Below are 14,883 nucleotides of genomic sequence, written 5' to 3'. Positions count from 1 at the left end.
CAGCAACTCCACCCCAGTGTGAGGCAGCTGGATTCCTTAGGCCTCTCTCTTGAAAACAAACCAGTCAGTCTTGCTTCTTCTTCAGTGCAGTGATTTCAGATCTTCCTCTACCATAAGGTAGGCTCCACAAGCTTCCTCTTACCTAGTCATCAGCAAAGGCGCTGGATTTTTGGAGAGCACCAGAAATTCCACAGTACCCCTACTTAGCAGTTTAAACTCTAAGGCTTTCATTCTTTGAGAATGAAACAATGGCTCTTGGAGTTAGAAAAGAGATGCTGAGATTTGGGTAGGCTTTAAGTAAACTAAGTAGAAAAGTACATTAAAATCAAGAAGAGAAGGTCACAAAAATTACAGCACAACACATAGGTATATTAGATCATTTCTCAAACCTTGGAATTCTTAAAATTATTTGAGAAGCCCAATAAAAATTCAGATTCCCTGGTCCTACTCCCAGACATTCTGTATCGAGTGCAAGGTGGGTCCTGGAATATGCGTTTTTAATAAGCTTTCCGGGTAATTCTGGTCCAAATAGTGCATACATCCTAGTTTGAGAAAGAGCCTTAGAAGTTTTAAGGAGAAAGGCTGATTAATTGGAAGGATTCATCTCAGAGCATTTGAGAAGTAAAAAAACAGAGAAGCAATGTGTTGCGGATAAGCACCTAGGGCCCACAATTGATGTGTACATCTGACGTACAGATGATTTAGCGAGAATCATATCTTAATATGCATATGGCACGACGGAACTGTTGAAGAGGAAAAGCACCTACGGATCTTACACAGGCATTTCCACTCCATAGGGGAGAGAGAGAAGTCAGCACAACGGAAGTTAAGAACATCAGGTTTATGTCAGGTTTTTTTGTTTTGTAGAGATGACGTCTCACTATGTTGCCCAGGCTGGTATCTTACTCCTTCCTGGCTCAAGTGATCCTTCTGCCTCAGCCTCCCAAAGTGCTGAGATCACAGGTACGAGAAGCTGTGCCCAGCCGTCATCATGTTTTTAAAGGGTGAGAAGGTGACAGCTCTGATGCAGTGGAAAGACCTTGGATTCAGAATCCAATCCTGACTCTGCCATTTGTTGGGTGTTAATAGTCACTTTGCTGCTCTAACTTCCAAACTCTAAATGGAGGCTACAAGCTACCTACCTCAAGGGATGGTTGTCAAGAGAGAATGATCATAACATATTTTAATAAAGCCCTCTGCAAACTATAACATATTGAACAGAAACCAATAACTATTATAGAAAACTGGAGGCTACTTTCTTAAACACTAATTACAAGATTTTTGTAAGCATTCTGCTGAAAAGTTGGTAATAATGGTAGGTTGTGTCACAAAGTCAGAAGGGAGCAAGCCAGAAGGGAGCGGGACACAGCTGATCTGTTTCGGCAGAGCTTTTCTTTCTTTCTTGTTTTTTTTTTTTGTTGTTGTTGTTTTTGACAGAGTCTTACACTGTTGCCCAGGCTGTAGTGCAGTGGCGCGATCTCAGGTCACTGCAGTTTCCACCTCCTGGGTTCAAGCAATTTTCCTGCCTTAGCCTCCTGAGTAGCTGGGACTACAGGCATGCACCACCATGCCCAGCTATTTTTCTTTTTTTTGTATTTTTAGTAGAGATGGGGTTTCATCATGTTGGCTGGGATGGTCTCGATCTCCTGATCATGTGATCCACCCGCCTTGGCCTCCCAAAGTGCTGGGGCCAGAGCTTTCCTTTGTTCCTTTATAAGGTCTCTTTGAAAGGAAGAAGGTGGATGGGTTATTTGCTATGTTAGTTCAAGGAAAAGCACGTGAGCATACGGATCACAATTCTTTTTTTCTTTTCTTGCCTCTGTGCATTGATTCGATATTTTTCATTAATACCCTGTTGATCAAGGTGTCACACTAGCTGATGGATGGATCCTCATATGTCATAAGAGAAAACCACCTGTTCATCTTTTAGTTTGACAATGTACATGCCATTTATGTGACTAGCATTCCATGGGGTAGAGAATTAAAACAACAAGCAATGATGCATGTCCTATAGGGCTTCTTAAAAGGAAATATATCTCATGTGAAAAATATAGAGTCTAGTCTGAAAAGGTTATACAGGCTACATCCTAGTACATCACATACAGGTACAGAAAAACAAGGGAGATGAGCATAGAAAGCGGGCAGGGCAGAGAAGGTGGAGCAGAGTCCAAATTCAATGTAATGAGATGAAAATGAAGAATTCTTGTCCACTTTATAAGGGAATATGATGTAAAAAGAAACTGAGAAATCATAGTAGTATGAAAAGAATTTGAACATTACTACAAGAATTACTACATTACTACAAGTGAGATATATGTGACTAAGCAGTTATTTCTGAAGTCAATTTCCTTATGTATTAATTATACAGTTTCCACCATTACAGTAAACAGAGCTGAATATTAAGGAAAATAAAGATATTTTTAAGATGCTTCAGGAAATAGAAGAATGGAAGTCATATGTGATGTTGTACAGAACAAACTGAATTATTGCTAACATGAAACTCCAAGGCAGGAAAAATAGCATTTGGCCAAGAGAAGGCGCCAAGGAACAGGTGACAGATAGCAAGTACTGGCCTGAAGGGCCACAGCAACAGGCTCTTCAAGTTAGCTGTCGAAGACACAGAGCAGAAATGGAGGGCACCTACTGCTCTAAACAAAATCATGAAAGAGGAGTTCTGTGCAAAGAAAAAGGGAATGAGGAGAAAATAACCATGATCCTAGGACAGCAGAAACACTGAAGCCCAATTACAAGTGAAAAGAGTAAGTCAACTCCTCAACAGTGTATATGTAAAAACAAGAGGATCCAACAGGCAACAGGAATACAATAACATGTACTGTACTACATTCTTCAGAAAATGATATGCCTTTTCTTTTTCTTTCCAGCAGGTAAAAAAATATGTTAATGTTAGCAGAAATTGAGTCACTCTGGTTGTAGAGAAACAATTTTGAATATGCAAATATAATGAGTATATAACAAATTACTGTAAAGCTCAAATGTGATAATATATGTGAAACCGTCTGTTATATGGTTATGCCTGGCAGGCAGCGTGGTTATGGAGGATGACACCAAGTCCATGTACCTACAATCCACAGAGACATTTAATAGCTTTGCAAGCCAACCAGTTTCAATGATCTACCCAGAAAATCCCGGCAAATGTTGCTAACAACAACTTGACTAATAGAACTGCTTGAGTTGAGTCGTAAAGCCTTTTTGATGTACCTGTCTACCTGCTTTGGCACATGTGCTCATAAGCCAAGTAGTGGTCACTAAGTGGAAGGGAGGAGGAGAAGCAGAGCCCGTGAAGAAAATATCAACTGGTGCTTTAGCACCTGGACAATTTTAATATCTGACTATATTGGCAAAGTGATTGGACACTTTATAGTGAACAATACTTTGACTTCATGTACCTGGCACTTAATTACTGAAAGTACATAATTACCTATTTTAAGAATGCAAATGAGTTACTATTAGGAAGAAGTTTTAGGTCACTGGAGACTATTGGAAGATAAAATTATGAGTTGTTGGCTAAAATTAAATGGTATATACATAAAAGTATGGGAGGAAGAAATACTGTAGTCCCTCCTTATCTGGAGTTTTGCTTTCTGTAGTTTCTGTTACACCTGGTTAACAACAGTCCAAAAATATTAAATGGAAAATTCCAGAAAGAAACAATTTCTAATTCTTAAGTTGTACACTGCTCTCAGCAGCATGACAAAATCTCATGCTGTCACACTCCATCCCATCTGGGACATGAATCCTCTCTTTGTCCAGTGCATCCACACTGTACATGCAACTGGCCCATTGCTAAGACCTATAGTAGGAACAAATCTTTTCGTAAAATTGTGAAGAAAGAAAAAGAAATTTGTGCTGTTGAACCTCAAACTGCAAAAGTTACGGCTACACAGCATAATAAATGCTTAGTAAATATGTAAAAGGCATTACATTTGTGGATGGAAGACATAAACAGAAACGTGTTTTGGTCAGCAGCAATCGGGTGGTGTGCTATCCATGGTTTCTGGCATCCAGTGGGGCTTTTGGAACGTATTCCCCTCGGATAAGATGGGACTAGTTTAAAATGATGATTTGGGCCAGGTGTGGTGGCTCATGCCTGAAATCCTAGTACTTGGGAGGCTGACACAGGCAGTTTGCTTGAGCTCAGGAGTTTGAGAGCAGCCTGGGCAACATGGTGAAATCCCGTCTCTACAAAAAATACAAAAAAATTAGTGAGGTGGGGTGGCACATGCCTGTGGTCCCAGCTACTCGGGAAGCTGAGGTGGGAGGATTGCTCAAGTCTGGGAGGCTAAGGCTGCAGTAAGCCATGATCTCACCACTGCACTCCAACCACGGTGACAGAGTAAGACCCCGTCTCAAAAATAAAACAAGAATGCAGATGCCCAGAGTTTAGTGTGGTAGATACAAACAAGATATCAGAAAAATATAGCTGAGTTGCAGACCACATCCACATCATCTAAACCTCCATGAGAACTCAAATTACAGAACTTCACCATTTAATCAGTCTTCTCTTTAACAACACTGCATATCTGGGGTATCTTTCTCATTATTCACCCAATTCCTACAGTGAATGTAAGCTTTATCTCAGCTACATTGATATGACCTGGAACTCCATCTTTAGCCATAACAAACATGAATCAGAAAAGTTGACCAGTGTTTGTTAGTGCTGATATTATTTTATTTTAGTTTATATAAACACTTACCTCTTTGACGCTGTGTGTTACTGCCCATATTAGAAAAACTCTTGACATCACCTGGAAAGAAGTCAGGACAACAGAAGATGGAACAATTCCTGAAAGAAATTTTAGGATGGATAAATAAATGTACTGTACTAAGTTTCAATATATAATATATTTTCTAAAACATTCCAGTTTAAATGTTTAGAGCCAAAACCATCTTGAGCAACTGAAAGGTGTCTATATTGCTATACAGACTAAATTTTCAATGTAGTCAGTATTAAAAAAAAGTTTTCTCCCTAAAAACAGTAATATTATTAATGGTATTACCAAACAATGGGATCCAGGTACCTTTCTTAAGCCTCTCAAAACTACTGACCAAGTGCAGTATTTTTTACACTTACTGTATAGATGGAGAAAGCAAAACCACTACCTACCCTTTAAAATAAGACTTTAAAAGGACATTTTACAATATGGGTTTCAAAACAAATAGACAATAAAGGATAAGAAATCAATCCTATTTGTGTCTAATGAGTGCTGGAAGCTCGTGGACATCAGAGGTGATGCACTATTTAATAGTTAAGTTAGGTATCTTTTGTTATCTACTTGAATATTTTGCCAACAAGCACAACAAAATAAAAGATTATCTTTAAAACCTTTTTTTAATCACCTTGTTCATTACAAGCCCTGGCACAATTATCCTCCTAATGTCCTCGAGTTATAACACTGGAATCATCTTTAATTATTTTACTTATTTATTTTTTGAGACAAAGTCTCACTCTGTCACCCAGGCTGGAGTGCAGTGGCATGATCTGGGCTCACTGCAACCTCTGCCTCCCAGGTTCAAGCGATTCTCTTGCCTCAGCCTCCCGAGTAGCTGGGACTACAGGCGTGTGCCACCACGGCTGGCTAATTTTTTGTATTTTTAGTAGAGATGGGGTTTTACCATGTTGGCCAGGCTAGTCTTGAATTCCTGACCTCAGGTGATCTGCCCGCCTCAGCCTCCCAAAGTGCTGGGATTACAGGCGTAAGCCACTGTGCCCAGCCGGTATGAATGTTTTTAAGGCTCTTGAAATGTATTGCCAAATTGCTTTCCAAAAAGTTTATTATTAACGATTTATACTCCCACCAGCAATATACAAAAGTGCCTGTCTTAGCACACCCTTGACAGTAAATTTAAATTTTAATAAGTAGTGAACAAAAGCTGATCAATATTTTCTATGATGTATTGACGTCAAGATCTTTCTGGCCTTGCCTGCAGGTCCTCCTACAGTCTCTAGCCCATGAACTCGCCTACTTAGGCACCTTAATTTCCCCCAAATCATGTCATTCAGACCAACTCTCACTTAGTTTCTCTGTAGCATAGGCAATTACTTCAACCAGTCACCCAGCAAACGGCAGTTCAGACCCTTGCCTGACAGCACAATCTCAAAATGCCTGCTCTACTGGACCAGTCAAAAGGCCAGGAGCTCTGTCTATTCTTGAATTTAAGCTAAACAACAGAAGGCCACACAGATGGGCATTATCTTAACTCTGAACAGAACTAGCATCTCCAAGTTGGGCTTATCATTATTATTGGGTGGATTTCATAAGAAACTGTCAAAAAATTATTAATATTACCTTATTTGCCATAGGAGTAATATACAGTATAATATCCACCCTATCACTCAAAGCCTCTCATAAAAAACCTCAGGTGGGAAATTTGTTCTAGAGCTCAATGTTAAGAAATGTTTGCTCCTTTCCAATAATAAGAATTATATAACTCAGTCACCCTCTTCAACTTGATAGCCAGAAAACTTCACGCCAGATCTGAAGCATACTATAGTGTGATATTTTGTGTATGAGCCACCACAAATCCTTGTAGAATGTGGAGTATGGATAGACAAGACAGACCAGATTCTCTCCTTGTTTTGGTTAGACAGGATTTCACTCTGTTGCCCAGACTGGAGTACAGTGGTACAGTCATGGCTCACTGCCGCCTCGCCTCCTAAGCTCAAGCGATTCTCCTGCCCTCAGACTCCCAAGCAAGCTGGGACTACAGGCAAGTGCCACCGTGACCATCTAATCTTTGTCTTTTTAGTAGAGACAGGGTTTCATCCATGATGCCCAGGCTGGTCTTGAATTCCTGAGCTCAACTGATCTGCCTGCCTCAGCATCCCAAACTACTGGAATTACAGGTGTGTGCCTGGCAGATAGGTCCTCTTTCTTTCTGGCACTTCTTACAGTCAATCCCACTGTTTTTATATTTATATGCCATTACTTCTTATTTGAACACAATGGCATAGCATGTTAAAACCCAAACTAGAGATTTTTTTGTTGTTGTTGGCTACTTAAATTGGTTGTTTACAGATGACAGAGAGATTCTGCAATCTTACTAGTAAACTCTCACTAGATTAAACTTTATTCGAAAAAGATGTACCAGATATCTACTATTTGTTAATATTTGTGGAGTGCCTACTGTGTGCCAGGTACTACTCTCCACGCTGGGGATGCAAAGGGAAGACAGTGTCCCTGGTAAGCTCACACTCCCTATAACTGATATGCTTTGGCATATCTCTTAAAAATAAGATTTTTTCCTGAAGGTGATGAGGGGTGACCAAACACTTGTAAACAGCAGGATGGCATGATTACATCTTGGTTTCAAAAAGATATCTCTGTCAGCAGTGCAAATCTTTGGCAAAGCAAGGTTATAACTCGAGAAATAATTATGGGAATTTATGCTAAAAGGGCAATGAACTTTTGAAGCAAAAACAATGGCAGATAAAAGAAACACAGTTGTGTATGTGTGTGTGTTAAGCAAAAGCTGTATTAAGGTGGATTTGGCAATTGGTTGCTTGCTTCCCCAGAATGAGAGTGCTCTGAGGACTCCCTAAACCACTGAGCCCTGCAAAGCTGGAAGCACTAGAAATCCTCCCTGCCTGGTCAACCTTCAGATGGGGCAGGTTAGTGAAGTTGGGAGGCTGGCTACACCTGACAAAGACAACGTTGACAGTTGAGTACAATCATGAACCACATAGTGGCATTTTGGATAATGACAGACTGCATATATGATAATGGTCCCATAAGATTATAAAGGAGCTGAAAAATTCCTGTTGCCTAGTAATGTCCGTTGTTAACAACATAACACAACTCATTACTCATGTTTCTGATGTGCTGGTATAAACAAATCTATTGTGTTGCTAATCATATAAAAATATAACACATCATATAAAAATATAGCACAGTACATTGTATACGGTACGTAATACTTGATAATAAACAAGTATGTAACTGGTTTATGTATTTACTATACTATTCTATCGTTACTTTAGAGTGTAATCCTACTTACTTAAAAAAAAAAAGTCAAGTGTAAAACAGATTCAGGCAGGCCCTGCAGGAGGTATTCTAGAGGAAGGTATTGTTACTTGTAGGAGATGCAGTTCCATATGTGTTACTGCCCCTGAAGACCTTCCAGTGGGACAAGATGTGGAGGTGGAAGACAGTGATAGTGATGATCTGCCCCTGTGTAGACGCAGCCATGTGTGTGTGTGTGTGTGTGTGTGTGTGTGTGTGTGACTTTTTAACAAAAAAGTTTTAAAGAGCAAAAAAAAAAAAAGAAATTAAAAATAGGAAAAAGCTTATAGAATAAGGATGTAAAGTATTTCTGTACAGCTATACAATGTGTTTGTGTTTTAAGCTAAGAGTTTTACAAAAAGCAAAAATGTTAAAAAAAATTAAGCTTATAAAGCAAGAATGTTACAATAATCTAGGGTCAAATTATTATTGCAGGAAGAAAAATATTTTTTATAAATTTAGTAGCCTATGTGTACAGGGTTCGGAAAGTCTACTACAGTAGTGCATGGCAATGTCCTAGGCCTTCATATTCCCTCACCACTCAATGACTCATCGAAAGCAACTTCCAGTCCTGCAAGCTCCATTCATGGTAAGTGTCATTTTAAATATTGTAGACCATACTTTTACTGGGCCTTTTCTATGTTTAGATACACACACACCATTCTGCTACAACTGCTTTACAGTCCAGTAACCTGCTATAGAGGTTTATAGCTTAGATGCAACAAGCTAGACCATATAGCCTAGGTGTCATAGGCTAACATGGTAACAAGTGAAATCAGATCACAGAATCTCCCTAACCAAATACAAAATATACTGAATCAAAAGTAATAACATTACATCACAACAACAAAAATTGCCACCAGCAACCAAAAAGGAATAGGTATAGCTTAATGCCATGTATTTTAAAACATGCTAGTCAGGAAAAGAAAGAGATTATGGCATAGTCTCTTCCCCCAAAATTAATATTGGTGAATCAACAAAATCCTGAATGTTCATTAATGAGTCAGATTTGGAGGGAAACACAAATTTCTGGGTAGAGTGTGACAGAAATGGAGGCTGAACAGCAACGGTGAAGTGGGGGAAGTGACTAACCAGGAGCCACCTCATCCATGCTGAGCCTTCCAGGCCCCATGTTGAGTTGGAGACTGATATAAAATTCCCTATGGGAACCAGGGACACTTCCTGCAGAGTTGAGGAATCCTACAACAGGGCAATTAAATCTCAGAACAGAAAGCAGTGTCCACATAATTAATACTTAATTCATTCATGCTGCTTAAGAGTCAAAAAATACAAAAAGATACACAGAGAAAATTCTCTCTCCTAATCCCGTCACTAGCCAGGTCCCTTTTCCAAAAGTAACCAATTATTAATTCCTTGTCTAGCATTCAGAGATGAAGTATATAAAGCAAATATGTAGGTGAACGTACAAAGATATACTTATATGCATTATTTTTTCAATTTTTTATATAAAGGAAGCATTTTATACACATTCTCCTATACCCTGCTTTTCTTCCCTTAAAATCTAACCTGAAGGTCTTCCTATATCAATATGTAAATTTTAATTACTGAGGCTTTATAATGTTTTCATAATTATACACTCTCCTAACCTCTACCCATGTCCTCAGGCTGTAGAAAAATGTGTAAAACAGAAAAACTCAAATCCTTAAATCATAGCTCAGAGGGGAAAACAACGGAATCTTTAATACTGTTGAAATACAGGCAAGGAGAATGTGATAATACCTCTATCAGAGCAAATAAAATTGCTAGACAGAACTGCTAACACGTCAGCAAGATGAAGAGACACAGCAACAACACAAACATAATACGAGAAAATAAGGAAACAAAAGGAAACCACCCACTGCATCGGGGGGAAAGTCAAAGATTAAGGCAACTGAAAGACAGTATGGAAGACAAAGACAACCCAACATAAGGATAATCGTCATCCCCGATGTCGAGGATGCAACATGGAACAGAAACCTGAACTGAAAAAACTAAATCTGCACTGAAAGAATACACTGTGTTCCACACAACAGCTGATAGTGAATGACTAAAACTGATAAATTTCTTGGTTATAAAAATAATACTTCAGAGATCCAGACCAAAAAAATTACCTAAAAAGTGGTAAGAAAATCAGCCTGAGTTTAGACTTCTTCATAGCAACATCCAAAGTTAGAAGGCAATGAAGCAACACTTTAAAGGTCTGAGACAAAGAGAGTACATTCAAGGATATCATACCCACCCAAGAAGTCATTCCAGTATTATTATAAGGCAAAAGGCAGACATCACCAAATGCGAAAGAACTTCACATATAATGCTTATGTGACCTTGAGAAACACAAGCTGTCAGAAACTCAGCCAAATGAAATAAATAAATAAATAAAAAGAACTCAGGAATGGAGAAGTCATAATAAAAATGCCCATGGTGAGCACTAAATCTATTCAAATATAATACTAAGACTAAATAGTTATGGTAATTATGGTTATAGACTATATTATAAATGCTATGAACAATAATAAATTAATAACTTAAAAATGGGAGTCAGGGAAGAGATACTAATTTCCTTAATGGAATTAAAAGGTATTGTCTAAATAGCCTTAACAGAGTTAAGAAATGTTACATAAAATGAAAATAAAGGTAAGCATAATTTGAACCTAGAATTTTCATAACTTTTTTCTTAGAGAGATTCTTTTAGTAAATAGTATTGCCAGCCATGGCAATCCCAGCACTTCGCAAAGCTGAGGTGAGACAATCACTTGAGGCCAGGCATTTGAGACCAGCCTGGACAACACAGTGAGACTCCACATTTACAGAAAAAAATTTAAAAAAATAGCTGGGCATGGCAGCATTTGTCCGTAATCCCTGCTATAAGGTTGAGGTGGGAGGAACGCTTGAACCCAGGAATTTGAGGCTGCATTGAGCTATGATGGTACCAACTGCACTCCAGCTTGGATGCACAGCGAGACCCCATCTCAAAACACCACCACCACACACACACACACACACACACACACACACACACACGGTTAAAAAAAAGTCATAATTTATTTTTGATGAACCATGTTTTTAATGAAAAATGTCTTTTTCATAATATAAGCTATCTTGATTTCTCTGTCTGCCTACTTTTTCTTTCTCATATTAATAAATATGTGAAGACAATGTTCTTTGGAATGACATTTACCTAATGCTAATGAAGATTAGCTCTACTGATAGATTTCAGAATAATTTTAAACTCTACTCTTTGTACTTTTCCACATTGCCTAAACTTTTAAAGAACACAAATTAAAATTTCAAAATTAAAAAAATCATCATTCTTAACAATAAATTAAACTTTTGGCACTAGCAAAAAGATAATTCTAAAAGTGAACCACTTCTAATCTTAAACAGGAATTTTCTTAAATACTTTTTCTTATAGTACACGTTAATCTCAGGGTAACAGAAAATATTTCTGACCAAAATGGAGAAGGAAGGGATATAAAACAGGTGCTGGAGTAGATTCAAACACCACAGGACTCAGGGAAGAGGATGGCTGGCTTTTTCAAAGAACTGACAGAGGCCAATTCTCTTTTTTTTTTTCCCCAGAACATAGAAAACTGGCCATGTCTCTTGGGGTTACAACTCCTGACCACCCCCAGAAAGCAATTTCAATACATTTCACATAACCACACTTAGGTTATTGGGTTCTGACAAAAGACATTTGTCTTAGACTGAAGTCAATAGCAAAACTATGGTATTTATGATAAGCTCTGTGGATTCACTTGAGGTTGGCATTTCTGAAACATGTACTAAACTTTAAAAGGGCATTATATTTTCTTTGGGCTAAAAGGATAGTGTTAATAAATATATTCATGCTTAATTGTAATGAAACTGAAATGAATTTTAAAGAAGAAACATAAGAAATCAAGTGTATTGATACTTTATGTGTCATCACTGGTAAGAAGTATGGGGCTAAATTGAAATCTTTTCCATTTAAGTGACAAAATTAAGTATAGAGGTGCTTCTCAAACTAGGGCATGTACACTCAAAAGATGTAATAGTGGGGTCCAATCCAGTGACATCCTACTAGTGGTCAATTTACTCAAACTCAGCCATAGTATGAACTCAACCAAAAGAAAATAGAACAGAAAAATAACTTAATGTGGGCGACTGCACCCAGCATTTTAGGATGTGAACATGTGCACTACAATGAGTAGTGGTCTTAGGTCCCCTGGCCTCTCAGCATGATGACTGTGATGTTACTGTTCTTCATACTATCTTTGGATAATGCAATTTTAATACAACACAGCTCCTAAATGAGGGTCAATTATATTATATGGCATTCAAATAAAGGAAGAATGGACACCTTCAACTGGAGAATAAAGCAGCTATGCTAGACTTACTAGGAGTTGATACTAAGTTGCAGTGTGATGTATAAGCAATTTAAACTTAAGGTATTTTTTTATAGGCATTTTATCCCTACATAAGCAATTCTACTTTAGAAGATATAGCCACTGGATATATACAGTATATCTTCATGGAATATTGATTTTCCCTGAAAATTCTGGGGGGAAAACCATTTTTACATTAACAGATAAAAGGGGACCCAAAGGTGTTTCATTTATGGCAGGCTACTTTGCCTTTACTCTGAAAACCTTGTGGGGTAAAACTATATTCTCTATTGTTATTTAGAAAACTTGGGAAGAAAAGCTGAAAGAACACTATAATACATAATAAAAAACATATTTGGGGCCAGTTGTGGTGGCTCACACTTGTAATCCCAGCACCTTGGGAGGCTGAGGTGGGCGGATCACTTGAGGTCAGGAGTTTGAGATCAGCCTGGCCAACATGGTGAAACCCTGTCTCTACTAAAAATACAAAAATCAGCTAGGCATGGTGGTGCATGCCTACAGTCCTAGCTTCTCAGGAGGCTGAGGCACTACACTCCAGCCTGGGTGACAGAGCGAGACTCAGTCTCAAAGAAAAACAAACAAACAGAAACCATATGGTAGAAAGTTAGGCTCAGGAAAATAACGATAGAAACAGTAACTTAAAATCATGAGAGAAATTAGTACCTATGCAAATGCAGAGAGGGCCTGTGCACTTGTTCAGGGTGGACCACAAACTTGGCTCTGAGCTTCTTTACAACTAATACAATGAGAGAATATAATCCAGTTGTATAATTCATAGTGTCCATGAAAGAAATATAACCTGGGCTGGGCATAGTGGTGTAATCCCAACGCTTCAGGAGGATCACTTGAGCTCAGGAGTTGGAAAGCAGCCTGGGCAACATGGCGAAACTTAAAAAAAAGAAAGCAAAAAAAAAACAGGCATAGTGGTGCATATCTGTAACCCCAGCTACTCAGGAGGCTGAGATGGAAGGATCACTGAGCCAAGCCTGAGTGAGGCTACAGTAAGCCATGATTGTGCCATCGCACTCCAGCCTGGGGGACAGAGTGAGACCTTGTCTGAAAAAAAGAAAAGAAAAAAAAAAATCCTGGTGCTTGTTTTTTTGAGCCGGGTTCCTATATATTACTGACTTTGCTCTACTGGCTTCTAGTTCACTGGATTTTTTTTATACGTTTTCTTTTCTATTTCCTTCATTTCAGATGGCCAGCTGTCCAAATATCTGCCACTAGCATCTTACTCATATACTTACTGAGGTTCTTATAGGTAAAAATAATAAACTGGTTTCAAGAGAGGGTCCAGAGACCTCCTAAGGGAATGACCCTTTTGAAAGTTTGATCAAACGTTCAGGGCCTCCTCACTTGCTTGTTTTCTTTTGAGGTCTCCACTCTGAAAGTCTAACATCTGAATGAAAGCAAAATACAGATATGAAGTAAATGACACATATTTCCTTTCTGATGATAACTTAAAAGGGTGTCACATTTTGAAAAAGATGAAAATGTAAAAATAATAGATGCCATTCTCTGAGAGGACACAGTGAGTCAATTATAAGTCATGGAAACGTACTCAAATTTCTCTGTGTTATAGTTAGCATTCCAATAGTAAATTCCCATCCTATTATTTTTTATTGTTTATAGAATACCAGTGTTTTAGACCAGATTGTTAATTACAGTCTTGAAATATGAATGGTTCATATATATTTCACCAACAATGCCACATCATAGACATTTTTTTTAAATTAGTAAAACTGTCGGGGCCAAACAAATTTGAACTTCACACACACATATGTAATATACATATATATACACGTATACATATACATATGTAATATACATATATATACACACATTTCAAGTGTTGATATATCAAGTTGAAGTGATGAGATATATATATATGCTAAGTTATACTAATAATCCATAAGTACCCTGAATGCTGGATAAAAAACCATTTTATTAGTATTTCCATTTTAAAAATTTATTAAATTCTATTTCAATATACTTTTGAAAGTTTTTTTTATGCAAAGCTTTTTCAAAAAGCCAAACCTGGCTGGGCATGATGGCTCACGCCTGTAATCCCAGCTGTCAGAGTTGGAAAGGATCTAAGAGATCAAGTTCAATTCAACACTTGATAGATATGAGGTTGGGAGAAGGTAAAGTGACTTGCCAAGCTTACATAGATAGTTCAAGACAACAAACTGGTATTTAGGGTTACCCTTAACGTTTAGTGGTCACTCTCTAAGAAGGTAAATTAATGGTCTTTATATAACTAGGACAAAAATCAAACATTTGCAACCAATGTTTGAAATGTTCTCAATGTAAAATGCTTGCAATCAATATGACAACAGATTAACATTTAAAGTATATAAAGAATACAAATTGTTTTTATCTTAAAAAAAAATCAAGATCCTAATGGCAAATGAGAAAAGGGCACAGACAAGTCACATAAAAATGGTCAGAACTAATGAACAAACATATGGATTACA

At 37.9% G+C, this 14,883-nt stretch overlaps 1 protein-coding gene across 1 annotated transcript in view; it reads right to left on the bottom strand.

Moving 5' to 3' along the window:
* Positions 1–14,883, bottom strand: part of HACD2 (3-hydroxyacyl-CoA dehydratase 2) — an 86,809-nt gene that overhangs the window by 31,667 nt on the left and 40,259 nt on the right. Inside the window, exon 4 of the mRNA XM_012476223.2 lies at positions 4,716–4,804. Within this exon, the coding sequence (XP_012331646.1) occupies positions 4,716–4,804 (89 nt within the window). The remainder of the gene's footprint in view (positions 1–4,715; positions 4,805–14,883) is intronic.

This window comes from Aotus nancymaae, unplaced genomic scaffold (assembly GCF_030222135.1).
Source record: "Aotus nancymaae isolate 86718 unplaced genomic scaffold, 86718_ANA_hifiasm-v0.15.2.pri h1tg000062l, whole genome shotgun sequence".
Taxonomy (NCBI): Eukaryota; Metazoa; Chordata; class Mammalia; order Primates; family Aotidae; genus Aotus; species Aotus nancymaae.
The sequence above is the reverse complement of the archived record's forward strand: the minus strand, read 5'-3'. Positions and strand labels throughout refer to the sequence as shown.